The sequence below is a fragment of the Zingiber officinale genome, chromosome 3A (assembly GCF_018446385.1).
Source record: "Zingiber officinale cultivar Zhangliang chromosome 3A, Zo_v1.1, whole genome shotgun sequence".
Classification (NCBI taxonomy): domain Eukaryota; kingdom Viridiplantae; phylum Streptophyta; class Magnoliopsida; order Zingiberales; family Zingiberaceae; genus Zingiber; species Zingiber officinale.
In genome coordinates this window covers 160,718,000-160,733,341 of record NC_055990.1, presented here as the reverse complement: position 1 = coordinate 160,733,341, position 15,342 = coordinate 160,718,000, and the positions used below count along the sequence as shown (strand labels likewise).

Below are 15,342 nucleotides of genomic sequence, written 5' to 3'. Positions count from 1 at the left end.
TTTGAAGGAACAGGATGCAGAATGACACAACAAAAAAAAAATATTTAACATATATCCTCAAATTGATCACTAAAATAGAAACAGTAAAATTTTCAGAATTTATTTCAGTTTGTTTCTATTTTTTTAAGTATGGATTTCGTGGACCAACTAGCAAAGATTATTATGGTAAACATCTTTTAACAATTTCTATTAACATAGAAGAGGTGCATATCCAATCTTTTCAAGCTTCCATAATTTATGAAATTCATTTGATGTATGGATTTTCTGTCGATTTCTTATTTCTGGTGTTTTTAACAAGAACATCTTCCATATGGCAGGACTTGCCTGTATTCTGGAGTTATTGTCGGAACCTGTATATATACTTTCACAAAATTTTCTTCTTCTTAAGCTACGATTGATAGTTGAAACTGCAGCTACTCTCCTACGGTGTATGACTACCTACATCCTGATTTTTAGAAAACCTAATCTGGTAAGGTCATAACTTTCCTCTTGTCCTATACAATATTTATAGATGTAGGTATTAGAAAAAACATTATGTGAACTTAATATTATTTATATGTGTGTGTATCTCTTTCAAACATGCTGTTTTTTGTAGAGAATTTTTCTGATAGTTGTCTCATCTTCAATCTTTTCACTTCATTATCAGAGGTGCAACCTAAAATGCAATTTATATCCATTTCTTTTGGGTTTGTTTATTTTCTATCTGATTTATCTGATTCAAAGTGAAGCTTCTTTTCACTTAGATGGAGAAGAATACATTAAACTCATTTGTTTCCTTTTTCCCCCGATTGTTTTTACTCATTCTCATTTCTTTGTATCGTCTTTTCTTATACTCACCTATCTTTTTTTTCCCTTTTCTTTTGTGGGCTTGATGAGTTCATTGGGGTGTCATGTTGGCCTAAGCACACATTCCATTTCACAAGTGTTAGTGTGTCCAAACATGTTTAGGAGCTGCATCCCTATTGTAACCTAGCTTACATAGGCATGACTAACTAGGGCCATGCACGAACTTTTGCTTCCTACAGTTCCATATGTGCAATATTGCGCCTTCAATAAAATCTAGCTTTCACTTTATTTTGCATCAAATATTGGTAGATGGTGAGCCAACAACTATTGTAGGCTATGAATTAGAGGGAGAGTTGTTACTTTGGGTATATCTTTATATGTTTGGGAGCTTGAAGTGAGCCAACTTGCTTTCTCCATTAGTTTGAGAAGTCTTTGTTATATACATTGTTGTATTCAATTTTTTAGCTTCATGTTTGGACATGGATTCTCCATAGATGTAAGCTTTAGACAAACCTTTTTTTGTGCTTATTGCCCTTTGTTCGAGGTTGTGACTTGTATTTGTATATGTGAGTAGTGAATTGCTTCTACATGAGAGGCAAAGATTCTAATCATGTGACTTCTTAGTGGATTAATTTTCTTGTGAATTAGTGCTATGTCTAAGGGTGCCTTTACCTCTGAGGGAAAAAATCGTTGTTGAGCCATGTCACAATTTCCCATTTTCATTATCTCTCCTTTCTAAAATAAATTAAGCAAAGTCTCCCCTCTATTTTTAGTAAACTCTTCTTTATATTTTAATAATTTAGATATTGACAAAAGGTTTAGCACCTTCAATATTTGACTACAATATCAACTACACTAAATTAATACCATCTCACGAGAAAATTACATTCACTGAGGCAAAAATCAAAAGGGTGCTCCTTTTTATTGGAATTGTCAAAAGCGACTCCTTTTTCATTATCATCAAAAGCACACCCCATCCAATATTTTATCTTGAAAATACTCTTGTCGCAACTGTGAGACATAACTTCTACAAGTTGTAACAACTCTGACTTGCAGCTACTACGTGTGGTAGTCAACTTTGGTTAAATTAAACCGTGGTCAAATTGCTCCAGCTTAATCAAAATTGTTACCCATAAAATAGTTTTATATCAAAATATTATTTACTAACTCACTTAAAATTGCTTAAACTTGATCAAAATTGCTTCAACTCAATCAAAATCGCTTAAATACTGCGGTAGCAATTATGATCCATAGTTGCTACCCATTGTAGTAGCTATGATATGTAGCTGCTACGATAATATTAAGTGATTTTGATTAAAGTGGCGATTTTGATCAAGTCTATGTAGTAGCAGCTATGCCCTGTAGTTGCTGCAATAATGTTGGAATAAAGGTATTCTCAGGATAAAATATTAGATGTGGTGTTATTTTGCTTTATTGTTTTTGAAAAAGGGGCACCCTTTTGACGGCACCAATAAAAGGGGTGCCCTTTTGATTTTTGCCCTTAAAAATTCACCACTACCTCCCGAAGGGGTATTTGAGAAGGAGAAAGATAGTAGACATTCGAGTGTGACTCACCGATGAGTCATAGGTCGTGGAGTAAGAACGAAGGTTCTGAACCATGTATATCTTCTGGTTAGCATTGGGATACATTGACTTGCCTTATGTCGTCATTTCCACTGCTAATTGTATTTGTGTGATCTGGCTAAGTCATCAAGTTATTTGCAAGAGCAGAAAGTTTTAATTTGCAACTCAATTGCTATTCACCTCTCTCTAGCAATTTCCTAAAGGTCCTAACATTAAGACCATTAATATATGTATACGTCAAGGTTTAAAATCTTCTTCAACATTGAAGTTTTATGTTCAATTGAAATGAGACCTGCAAAATTGTATAGCCTCATACGTTTAAAGTATCATTCTATTTCTCACTTTTGGTCACTAGCTAGAATTGTATAGCTTAACACTATGTTGTGTTGATATTCAATGCACTTGGGACATACATTAAAGTATGCCTAGATGAATTTTGATCATTTTTATTCTTGTAATGCTCTTTTATTTAGTTTATTTACTTAAAGAGTAGCTTGGTGCATGAAGCTCTTGCTGTCCCGGGGAAGGGTCGGACCACATTGGATTTATTATACGCAAGCTCATTCTGCATTGCAGGAGGTTGTTTTCACGACTCAAACACGTGACCACAAGGTCATATAACAACTTTACCATCACATCAATGCTCCCCTTCATTTAGTTTATTTACTTGTTAAAATAAAATTAACACTTGGTTAATTAAATCTTATTGTATTAAACATGTTTTAATTTAGATTAGTTTTTAATTCTCTTTCATTTAGATTTTGTACTTCTAATAAGGCCGTATCAATTTTTAATTGAAATAGAAAATGACTTTACTCAATTTTATTTCAATCTTTGTTAAAGATTAATTCATATAAGCTCACTCTTGTAATTTTACACTTGTTTACTTATAAAATTGAAATTATATAATTTAAATTAAATTAAAATTTTGGAGAAATAAGCTAAAATTAATAATAATTATATTTATTCATCTTCCCACATGCCGAATTTAGGGGTGTGAATTAGCTGAGCCGAGCTTAGCTATGTTTAAGTTTGTTTATTAAGAATCTTATCGAGCTCATGCTGCTCGAGCTTTTTATCAAACTTAACTTACAATATATTTGTGCTTATAAATTAGGTTAAACATTTGTCTAATACAAGAAGCACTTATTATTATTATTATTATTATTACTAACATATTATGAATAATTTAAGATTATAAAAATTTATAGATAACTTTATTTTTTATGTATTTAAAATAAAAAAAGAAATAAATTCATAATTTAATTTTACAGAAGTTAAAAATAAGTTTATTTATAAATTGTTCATAAACGTTAATGAACCAAGCTTACTAGTGTTCAAGCTTGATTATTTTGTATATTTGTTTATTATTGGACAAACATAAACAAGCTTTATTGAATCAAACATCAAGCTTCAAGCTTGTTGACAAACATTGGGTTCATTTACAACCCTAGCCGAAATATGCCAAGGCTTGTCGAGTGTCGGTATGATGGCTTAAGCAAGATGAGAGATTATTCATGTTGATCACTATTGGGTTTTCATAGTTAGTGGAATTGTATATTTTGACCATGCCGAACTTGAAACTATGATACATATAGATCTCAACAAGACGTTTGAGTATTACTCACGATGTTACTGCTTGTCTTACTTGTGTTCCTAGGATCTTTAAAAGATTTTTCCTACACAAATTAGATCTTTGGCAATGTTTTTAAATGCTTAAACAATCATGATATTAGTAAATACTATGTTTTGATATTATAACTTCAGAAATGTTACCTTATACCTTAATGCAAGGTTTGATAATTTCCAAATTCAAAAAATACATCTTGAGAAGTTCCTTCTGGATGATTTCTTAGAAGATAATGATGCAATAACATATGCAGTAAACATAATGAACTATATAAAGTATGCTGGTATACTTAATTGTTATCGACTTACTATTATATATAATAACATTTTATTTGTTAAGACAAAATGATGTTTAGATCTAGCTATGATCTTTGATGGATTGACAAAATGATGCATAACATTTTTTTTTGTATGATTTAAATTGAGTTTACAGGGCTATTATTAGATTTTAGAAATTGAAATGATGGATTTCATAGATTGGGTGGTGCCGTGAGGAGCTTTGAACTCGTGGATGAAGCTTGAAGATAGACCCCAAGACCCATGTAATGTATTGTTGTAACCTTGGGTTTGTTTTTGGGTAGATAGATGGATTGATGTTTTGATAGCCTAAGCAGATATTAAGTTACTTAGAGATTAATTTCTATTGAAGCCTCGTGACTTAGCTGTGTTTCCAGACAATTTTTATTTTCAGACTGTAGGATAGCTTATGTGGCTATAAACCAGTGTGTAAAATGCCATTCCGTGCCGCCCGGCACGGGCGGTATTTACCGTTCCGCCGGGCGGCCGAAACCGGCACGGGAGGCGTCCCCGTCTCGGCGGCGCCGGAGGAGACGCGGGACGCCTCCGGTGGCGTCCCGCGACACCTTCGGCACCAAAGCGTCGCGCGCGACGCCTTTGGCGGCGCCGAAGGCGTTGTCGAAAGCTTCCGGTGACCCTGCTGGCGTCGCCGGACTCTTCCGGCGACCCTTCCGGCGTCGCCGGACACCGCTCGCGGGATCGCCCGCGATCATCGCGGGCGATCTCGTGCAAGCGCGATTTTTTTTTCTTTTTTTTTAATATTTATTTATTTTATTTAATTAATTAAATTAAACAATTCCTAAGGAGGACGTGGGTTATTTAGAAGAGGCTTTTATAAACCCTAATTAAATTATCCTAATAAAATATATAAAAAAGTATATTTAAAATTAAAATAAATTTTATTAATTAATATTCTGAAAAAATTAATATTGTAAATTTAATTTAAATTTTTTAAAAAATATAATAATTCTTATTTATATTCTAATATTTTCTTTATTAATTTAAATTTCATTTAAATTTAAAAAAAAAATTAAAAATTCTAAAAAAAATTAAAAATTCTAATTTTTTTAAAAAGAATTCTAATAAATATATTTATATTCTGATATTTTTTAAAATTTTTTTACTTGATATTTTTTTGCTATTTAAAATATATATTATTTAATTAATAATTAATTAAATGAATAAATCATTAATTTATATAATTATTATTAATATAAAGTAATATCTTGTATTAATTTATATATTTATTATTATTATTATTATAATAGATACTTCCATTTTAATTTAAATTATTGATATATCAATTCTATTTAAATAAAACTATTTTAAATTATTTTTTCTAACAATATTAAATTATTCAATAATTGAGAACTTATAATAAATCAATATACAATTTATTTTTATATACACCATAAATATATTTATCTTATAATTACTATAGATAAATAAAAAAATACCGAAACTATATCGGCACGGTACGATACGATACCGAAACCGTATCGTTCCGGTCTGAGACCGAAACCTCGGCACGGGTCGAAATTTTAAACCTTGCTATAAACTAACCGAAGGTTCTGCCAGACTGCATTGGAGTGCTAATTGACTGGAAGGCTAGTTGAGGAATAAAATGTTACTATTTGAAGAGTGGTTCTGGTTGTGCTTCTTGCTATCAAGTTCTCAAATTATATCTGAGAGCTTACATCAAGATCAATGCTTCAATTCATTTATTCAAGCTCTATCAATAACTGTGTTCCTTTTCGCTTGCTTCATTTCATCTCTTAGGGAGATTGTGACGAGTTGTTTAACCTCTCATGCTTATCTTGTGATTCTTGTTGAGTCTTCTATTTCATTTCCATGTTGGTTTGTGCATTATAAAGAGTTCTCTAGCTTTAGAGGTCTTATCTTTGAGTGAAGTCCCATTGATTTGGTCAAGATTTTTAGTTTGTGAGGTATCATACTCGATTTGTAGAGGCTTACTACATTGCCTTATTTATAGAACTTAGTAAAAAATTGACAGTTACACACTTGGCGCATTATTGACTGAGTAGAAGCAGGGTCTCGAAACCTCATTATATTATTGTGTTAGCATTATGTCTATTTCTTATTTATTTCAGCTACATCTATATTGACTTTCATATTTTGATGACACATGCATACTTGAATTTGACAATTATATTTAAGTTTTGAGCCTTGCAAAAAATCATGAGAAAAGTTAACCATCTATTAACCCCCTTTTAACTGATTCGGTCCTACACTATTTTCCATTTTATGTTTCTATTTTTTTTGTTTCTCTTCCTCTTCTTTGAAGTTATCATATTCAAATGGTATTTTTCATTGTTGACTTGGCACCAATTTTAGGATAAGTACCTTATAGCTATTTCTCATTGATGCACCTTACTTTCTAAGAAAGCTCTTGCTAATGCTTGCAGGAAAAGGGGATTGTATTTGCTTTATCTCAAGCTTCCTATGGTTCCTGCTTGTTGTTGGGCTACTGGGCTTATTTTCTGCTCTCCCGCACTGTTAGATATTCTGATCTTTTTCCCTTTAGGTTTGACATTTTCATTTGCAAGTTCTATTATTGATAATTATTGTCTGTTCAAATATAATAATTGTTGAATCTTAACATGAAATGTTGTCAGAATTTCAAACTTTTACTTTGACAAATATCTTCTGAAGATGTGCTTATTGTTCACTGGGCAATCTTTTCAAAAGTTGATTCTACAAGAAGGGGAAAAGATGGTACTAGTATGGTTGGATACACCATATAACCAAGCTGTTTATGGGCTAGTTGATAAATTAGGTACTCATCTACTTGATAAAAACAACTAAGTTCCTTGACAAGCAGCTCTAGTACCCATTGCAGTTTTATTGAATATTTGAGATCAGTATATAAGCTGCCTTTAAACATAACTATAATGCAGGAAGTCTAGTTGTGCGAATGATATTTTTACCTTTTGAGGAGAGCTCCTTTTCTACATTTGCCAAGATGGCATCAGGTCAGCATTTTCAAAACTGAAATTGTCACTGTATTTTTTTTTTCTCTGGAGTACCTCATCAATGACCATTTTTCCCATTATATTGGGATTATCTATGATCTAGATTTATATAACAAAAAATCATATTATTCACTGTCCGTTGGTTCCTTGGTGCCTCATCAATTTTTCCAGTTGAGAGTTCTCTATTGGAATGGATCCTTGGTTCTTAGGGCCTTGTGTTCTGGAAATAACCTTAGGAAATTACATATATTTGATCATTAAATCCCATTTTGATGGGAGTTCCATATTGTGCATGTTCAGTCCTTTGGATTTAATTTAATACTACTATAGCATCTACTATTTGCTTCTCTAACCAAAGATGGTATAAGATCATATAATTTGATACCTCCAAGTTTTAATTCTTTTTTGTTTTCATTCACTTATATTGGGCAGTAGAGTTGATGACATTATCCATTATCCTTGCCTCTGCCAGCAAGACAACTCAGAAATGCATGAACTGCATATGATTGATATTAAAGTGTCAGTTTCGATTTTATATCATTGATAATGAAGATGTGCTAAAGATCTGGAGCACATATTGGTTTGTTGCACAACTATAATTTATCACTATTATGTTAATGATTTTTACAAATAACTTAGTTTGCTCCCATAATTGTTTCTATCTCGCTAGCTTGTTAGTTTTTTGCGGTAAGATGAAAATTTTAGGTGGTCTTGTTGCCAACCTTGGCTTCCATAGCTTTCTTCCTGTCACATAGACAATTCTCAAGGTTTTTTTTTGCTGCTTCTGTAATATTTTAGTCGCTATTGACCAAAGTTTAAAATCTCATACTGTATTGGAGCTACTTTATGACTATAATAATATAATTTGTATATTGTGTTGTGTTAACACTTTGTCATGATTCCAAAATAAACTCTAATAAGTTTTAATCCTATATTCCTCATCCACTCTTGTTTACCTTCAAATATGCCTTTAACAATTTTGAATACACAACAACCATCAAACCTTTATCCCATTAAGTGATGTCAGCTATATAAAACCTCCTACGCCATTAGATTCTATCCGCGCTACTAAATCCTCATTTATATTTAAAAGAATTTTACTCTATTTTATTGTTGCTAAGCAAGTCTTCTTTGATTTTTCTCTTTCTTGATTAATGTCTGTATTTATTATGGTCGTATATCATCTAATTGGAGCATTTATTGATTGCCTATGTATATGTTTATATCACAATTTTCTCATCTAATGTTCTCATTTTTTATTTTGTCCATTTCGTATGTTCAAACATCTACTTTAACATTCTCATTTTTGTGACTCTCATCATCTGCCAGTGTGCTCACTTCATAGTTTAATATTAAACTTCATATTACATAATCGTTATTTTTTTTTAACTATTAAGTTTTGGAGGTGTCTTATAATCACAATGAACACCTAACACATTTCTCCATTTCAACCATCTTGCTTGTATTTAATGTTAAACTTCATGTCGACTCCTCTATCCTTTTGTAAAGCAATCCTAGATACTTAAAGTTCTCAATTTTATTTAACTCATTATTTCTTATCCTAGCCATTTCCTTGCTACGTCTAATATTATTAAATATAAATTCTATATATTCACTCTTTACTCTACTAAGCCTCTTTTACTTCTAGTGCTTTTTGTTATGATTCGAGCTTAACATTTACTCCACGTGGCTCACCAAACAAAACAATTTCAACCACAAACAATATGCACCTTGGTAATTCATCTTGGATGAATCTAATGAGTTTATAATGTATAAAAATATATAAATTTAGAGTTGATCTTTGGTGAAACCTTATCTTTATAAAAAATGCTTCGGTTGATGTGTCTGGAGTCTTGACTTTTGTCATTGCATCCTCATTTTCAATATATGTTATGCTAAAATCTTTCTTTTCTATAGTTCTCTGCATTATCTTTCTTGAAACTCTACCCTAAGTTTTTCCTAAATCAATGAATATCATATGTAAGTTTTGTTTATTTTCTCGATACTTCCAATTGTTTTTTTTTTTGATACTTTTCTATTAGTTGCCTGGGAATATATAACTTTTATTGTTGACCTTTCATGCTTGAATCTAAATTGATTGTTAGTCTCCTTGGTCTTCTTCTTTAATTTGTTTTCGATCACTCTTTCCCAAAATTTTAAAGTATAACTCATTAGCTTAATAACCCTATAATTCATACAATTTTGTAGATCTCTTTTGTTTTTATAGGGGACAAAAGTTCTTATCCTCTGCTAATCTGATATTTTTTTTTTCGTTTTTAATATCAAGTTTAATAATTTGATAAGTCATTCAATACCTTATTGCCCTAGATGATTCCATACTTCTATTAGAAAGAGCTATGACTTGGTGAAGATATCAATAATTTGTTCTTCTACACAAATCTAAGAGATAATTGTTGAGTTGTCATACGTTTTCGAACAAAATGAAAATCAATTTCCATATATTTTGTACATGTATTAAAGATTGAATTTGCTGTAAAATATACGACTCCAATATTGTCACACTAAATTTTTAGTACAACTTTGTACGCAAGTTCAGAAAGAAGTGATTGAAGTCAAATAATTTCAGACGTTGTATTGGTTATAACTTTATATTTAGCCTCAGTCTTGAATGACATATTGTAGGTTTTACTTTTTCGAATGCCATGAGATAAGGTTTTGTCGCATAAATATTGCATATCCATCTTTGAGATAACGAAGTATTCTTCGCACCTTCCTAATTTTGTTGAGTAGGAGTATGCATGAACTGACAAACACGATTTACTGTAAAAGTAATATCAGGTTGCGTGATAGTGACATATTATAAAGCTTCAATAATGCTTCGATATATTTGGGGATCAGACATAGCAGGAGAGGATGAAGATACAGAAAAATTGTTTAGAGCAATTGGTGTGGAGACCGAACGTGCTCCATCCATTTTAGCCCTATGAAGAAGCCCAATATATTTGTTTTGAGTGAGGAGACATCCTTTATCATGTGGGATAAGTTCAATACCAAGGAAGAAACGAGCATTACCTAAATCTTGAATAGAAAATTTTTGATTGAAATGACTTAATATAGTTGTGCTATCCTTGTGATCATTGATATTAAAATATCTTCCACCTAAATAAGAAAAATATCAGATCCATCATTATATTTGTACAATAGAGAAGAGTCTGTCTTTGATCCAGAAAATACTTAAGTATGTAACCTGATCCTGTCTGGAAGCTAAGAAAACGAACCTGCCGGTGTGACGTGTCTGGAAGGTTGACCGCATCCCCATGACCCGGTTGATGATCTGTCCGCTGCGTTGACCAAGTCGTCTGAAGTCCTCCTCCGGTCAACTGTACCTATATCTAGCGACCGGGTTCCCCCGGTCTCTGGTACCTCGGTACTCGAGGCGAATCTCACAAATGTATGAGTAACCAGATAATAACAGAATAGTAGTAAAATAAACAGATACCGAGTACGAGAACGTACCCTGGCCCAGGGGGGCGCCCTCGGATGGATGAGTGAGCTGGTCGTGGTGCCGATCGAGTCGTCGCGGCTCTGAATAGTAGATAAATGTCTGCCTGATGAGTAGCTAGCTCCAATAGCTCGGAGCCGGACGCGATATGGATCAGTAGGATGATGCACTGTCCGACTACAACCTCAGCCCACAGGCCGGAATGCAACAACGGCACTAAGGCCGAACACTCTACCGGCTCACAGACCGGGATACAACAACGGCACGAAGGCCGGGCACTCTCTCGGCTCGCAGGCCGAAATATAAGCATAATACGATACCTTAGCACTCGAATGACAACTACTCGGTGGGCGACAACGACTGCCCGGAGGTGCTGACGGCACGGGCGGCGGGAGGCGCTGGAAGCCTCTGAAGGAAGCCTTGGCGTCTGCCTGAGGCGGCTTCGCCCGCTGGACTCGAAGTCGGTGACGCCTGCTAACTACAGTGTCCACCGGAAGTGGCTGTAGCGTGTGGAGATGGCGACAGGAGGTCCGCCGGCGGCGGAGACGACGTCACATGGGGGTTGTGCGTGAGATGGGAAGCAGCGGCCGAAGATCTCTACAGGCGAGAGAAAACGAAAGCCGGCAACGCGAGGAGGAGGAGAAGAGGCTAGGCGATGGCGGCCGGCGATGGCCCCGACGAACAGTGCCCGATGGGGAGGAAGAAGACCTCCCTTCATCTCCGCTGGCGGCGGCCTCCTCAACCACGAGAAAAAACCCCCCTCCTGCTTGCCTTCATCACCAAGAAAAAGAACCTAAACGTCCAATTACCCAAAATGCCCTCCACTTTCCTCCTAATTTCTTCTCTGCCCCTTTCATATCCGGATCATAACCAATTAGATAACCTATAAAACCATGCACGAGGAGCTTATCAAAAATCATATAAAGATTTCTCTAGTTGACAAATATGAGATGAAAATTGTGGATGAATAAACCGAGGTAGTTGCTCAATAAATACAATTTCGTCAAGATGACTATGAAGAAATGCATTCGAAACATCTAATTGTTGTATAGGTCAATTAGAACTAACAACTATTGATAACAATAATCTGACAGATGTAATTTTGATGACTAGGCTAAAGGTGTCATTGAAGTCAATATCTAGTTGTTTACTAAATTCTTTGGCTACAAGTCGAGCTTTGTACCGTTCAAGAGAACCATCAGCTCGATGCTTAAGACGGAAGACCTGTTTAGAGTCCACAACATTCATAGAGGGAGTGCGAGGAACTAGACTCCATATTCTATTACGAAGAAGTGTATCAAATTCTGTAGTCATTGCACTACGCCAATTTGGATCCTTGTTTGCTTGTGAAAAACAAGTTGGTTCAACATATTTTGAAGAGGCTACTAGAGCTCGTGGAAGAGGATATTGGGTTGCCATTGGTGGACATCATGCATAAATGTCACTTAAGGGAACCATGCGACAAGGAGCATCATCATCCGAGTCACTTGTTAATGGCAATGATGAAGTAGATCGACGGAATTGCATTATCTGAGGATCCAGAAATGGAAAACATATTATCTTTGACTAGTGAGGCTTCTGAGTTGCATCTTGCTCTTGTTGGAGTCGCTACTTGAGGTGATTCGGATGGTATAGGGGAATTATTATAGGGCTCTGGAGTAGGACCTAAGATGTCATCACTTCTGATTTAATATCTTTTCTAGTTGAACAAATCAGATGTCTTAGATTTGGTACAATATTAGGTGCTAAAAGAAATGTGCCACTTGTATCTAGAGGAGAGATTGAAAAATCTGCTGAAAAAAGAAATAGAGACTCATCAAAAGTAACATGTCATGAATTATATAACCGTCTAGTTGGTATATGTAAGCAACGATACCCATGATGCATATTACTATAACCAAGAAAAATACATACTGATGAACGATAATCAAGTTTGCGTTTAGAATAGGAGCGTAACTACGGATAACATGTACAACTAAAAATTTGAAGAAAAGTGTAGTTTTTCCAAAGGACACTTGTGATTGAGTAATGGGGTAGGCTTCATCCCAAAATTTACGTAGAACTGATGCATGATGGAAAAGAGCTAAGGCATTTTGCTCTGGAATGTGAGGGTAAGAGACTCGATGAATAATTCAACAAGAGACAAGATGATGATGAAGCGCTTGATATTTGCCTCTCAAATCAGAATGAAGAGAAAGTATTTTGCAATTAAAATATCGTTCAACTTGTTTTTGAAAATCACAATAGAGCTAAGTATATTTACTAAAATGATCAATGAAGGTAACATAATATAGGAAACTTCAATTAGATTAGTTGTAGGGCGCCAAATATTTGAATGAATTATTTCAAGTGGAAAATTAGAAACACGGTCGGATGAAGAGAAATGTAATTTATGACTTTCAGATTCTATGCAAACCTTACATGAACAAGATGTAGAGAAAGTAAAGGAAGTAGGTAAATCGTACTTATTTATGATTGACTATACAATATGAAGGGAAGGATGACCAAGTCGGGCATGCTAAGTTGGTTTATTTCTGTGTTCATCAATAAAAGCTTTAATTGAAGAACTTTGAAGTAGAGGACATTTTTGATTCCATCATTAAATACGGTTGTATTTATTCTTTTGTCTTTTATAAGATAATAGTTATGATGAAATTAAAAAAGACATTGTTATCAAGATAAAACTGATGTGTGGAGAGCAAATTTTATGAAATAGATGGAACATGAAAGATGTTGCCCATGTGAAAAGTATGATTGGATAAATGAATGTATGTCTTTCCAAGATTAGTAATTTGTAAACCTAAGTCATTGTCTGCTTGCACCGTATTTGAACCATAGTACGACAATACTTTTGGAAGGATATTATAGTGTGATGTGACATGATGAGTTGCTGCAGTGTCAATATACGATTTAGTAGATAAAAAACTCTGGTGGTTTACCAAGAATAGGTATAGACAATAGCACTTTAGGATAAGTACATGAAACAGTTGATTGTCTTAAAGTTGAAGGACCACCGATGAAAGTTGTGTCGAATCTTTTAGGACATTGAATACCAATATGTCCAATAACTTGGAGATAGATTTGACATCTTCGAATATCTGATATCGAAAATAAAAGCAAAAGGGAAAAAGAAAAGGAGAGAAGATAAAAGCAAAAGGAAAAGGAGAGAAGAAAGGAAGAGCCAGGCAGAGCAAAAAAGAACAAAGGCTAAAGTTTTTTTTTCCTTTTTGCTTGCTGGAAAAGAAAGAAAAGAAGAGGGAAAAAAAAAATCAGAAATAGAGACTGTTATAATGTGGTGAGAAAAATTCAAAAGGAAAACTGCACCAACTCCACCAACCTGTTGAACATTGCTGACGACGGAAGAACTATAAACAGTAGTTTTCAGAAGTGAAGGAAACTGCAACAGCAAAATTTGAGCCATTCCAAGATAAGATGATCACACTCGAGTTTGAGAGCAGTGATTGATGTCCGTGCAGAGATGAAGGGCTGCAAGGAAAGGGGATGGATGTTGAGAAAAAGAAACAGAGAGGAGATTAATTGTTGGTGATGTTGCATGCAGCGAAGGAAGAAGAGCTATGACTCTGATACCATGTTAGAAAAGTAATTGGACAGAAAGAGGGAAAGATGAAAATAATAAATTTATGGAATTGTTGATCGAGCCTCCTATCTTAACACTCTTTACTGAGAGAAAACATAGACATATAGTTGAAACTGCCTTAGCTCTTCTCTATCATGCATTCGTTCCGTGTAAATTTTGGGATGAAGCTGTTTGTATTGCAGAGTATCTTATAAAATCTATTCTAATAATTGTGTCTTAATATTAATTCAGCTTAACACGGTCGTATTGGATAATTCTCTTTTAACGAGCACAATCACTTTTTCATGTAATACTTTTGAAGTTTGAATTTTTTTAATAAAAATTTAAATTTCAATACTTCTCTTATTTGCTTAAATTACCTAAGTTAAGTTAGTCATCTAAATCTTCATTAAAAAATTAATAAAAATAGCTCTTCCATGGCTTCTTCATTTCCTCATCCTTCACTAGTACAATTCATTTTTAATGCAAACAATTTTGAATAAACATGCTGAAAAAAAAATACTAGATATTACTTGAATGCATTTTGATGCATGCTGAATGTGGATATGGTATGATACTCATTGGGTATGATCAACACAAAGCAATTGTCCATGCTGATATGTATTTGAATTTGTTAATTTGTCAATACTGTCCTTCCCAACATGATATGAAATTTCAAACCATGCTATTGATTATATCCATACTTCACTATTTACAAATGTGCTACTTTTAGAGAATTGATTTACATATCATCTAATTGTCTCTATGCACTTTTAGGAATTTAAATTTTGTATTAGAAGATTATATTTTTATCAGTAAGATATCTTTCCTTACTAACAGGAGTCATCTCAAAGGATTGTCAGGTTAGGAAATTCCCTGATGGAAGCTCTCAAGCTTGTTATGTTGATTGGTATGGTCTAGTTCATTTGCAGCTACTTTTTGTGAATTCTAGTCTCCGATTAGTATTGGGATTTAATTGTTTAACGCTTATTTGATGCTGTTTGTGACCAATT

The 15,342-nt window shown here is 33.9% G+C and overlaps 1 protein-coding gene across 1 annotated transcript in view; it reads left to right on the top strand.

Moving 5' to 3' along the window:
• LOC122053128 (protein RFT1 homolog) overlaps positions 1–15,342 on the top strand; it is a 32,801-nt gene that overhangs the window by 13,658 nt on the left and 3,801 nt on the right. The window contains exons 6-11 of the mRNA XM_042615020.1: positions 318–469; positions 6,723–6,841; positions 6,933–7,093; positions 7,215–7,289; positions 8,695–8,696; positions 15,170–15,239. Coding sequence (XP_042470954.1) covers positions 318–469; positions 6,723–6,841; positions 6,933–7,093; positions 7,215–7,289; positions 8,695–8,696; positions 15,170–15,239 — 579 coding nt within the window. The remainder of the gene's footprint in view (positions 1–317; positions 470–6,722; positions 6,842–6,932; positions 7,094–7,214; positions 7,290–8,694; positions 8,697–15,169; positions 15,240–15,342) is intronic.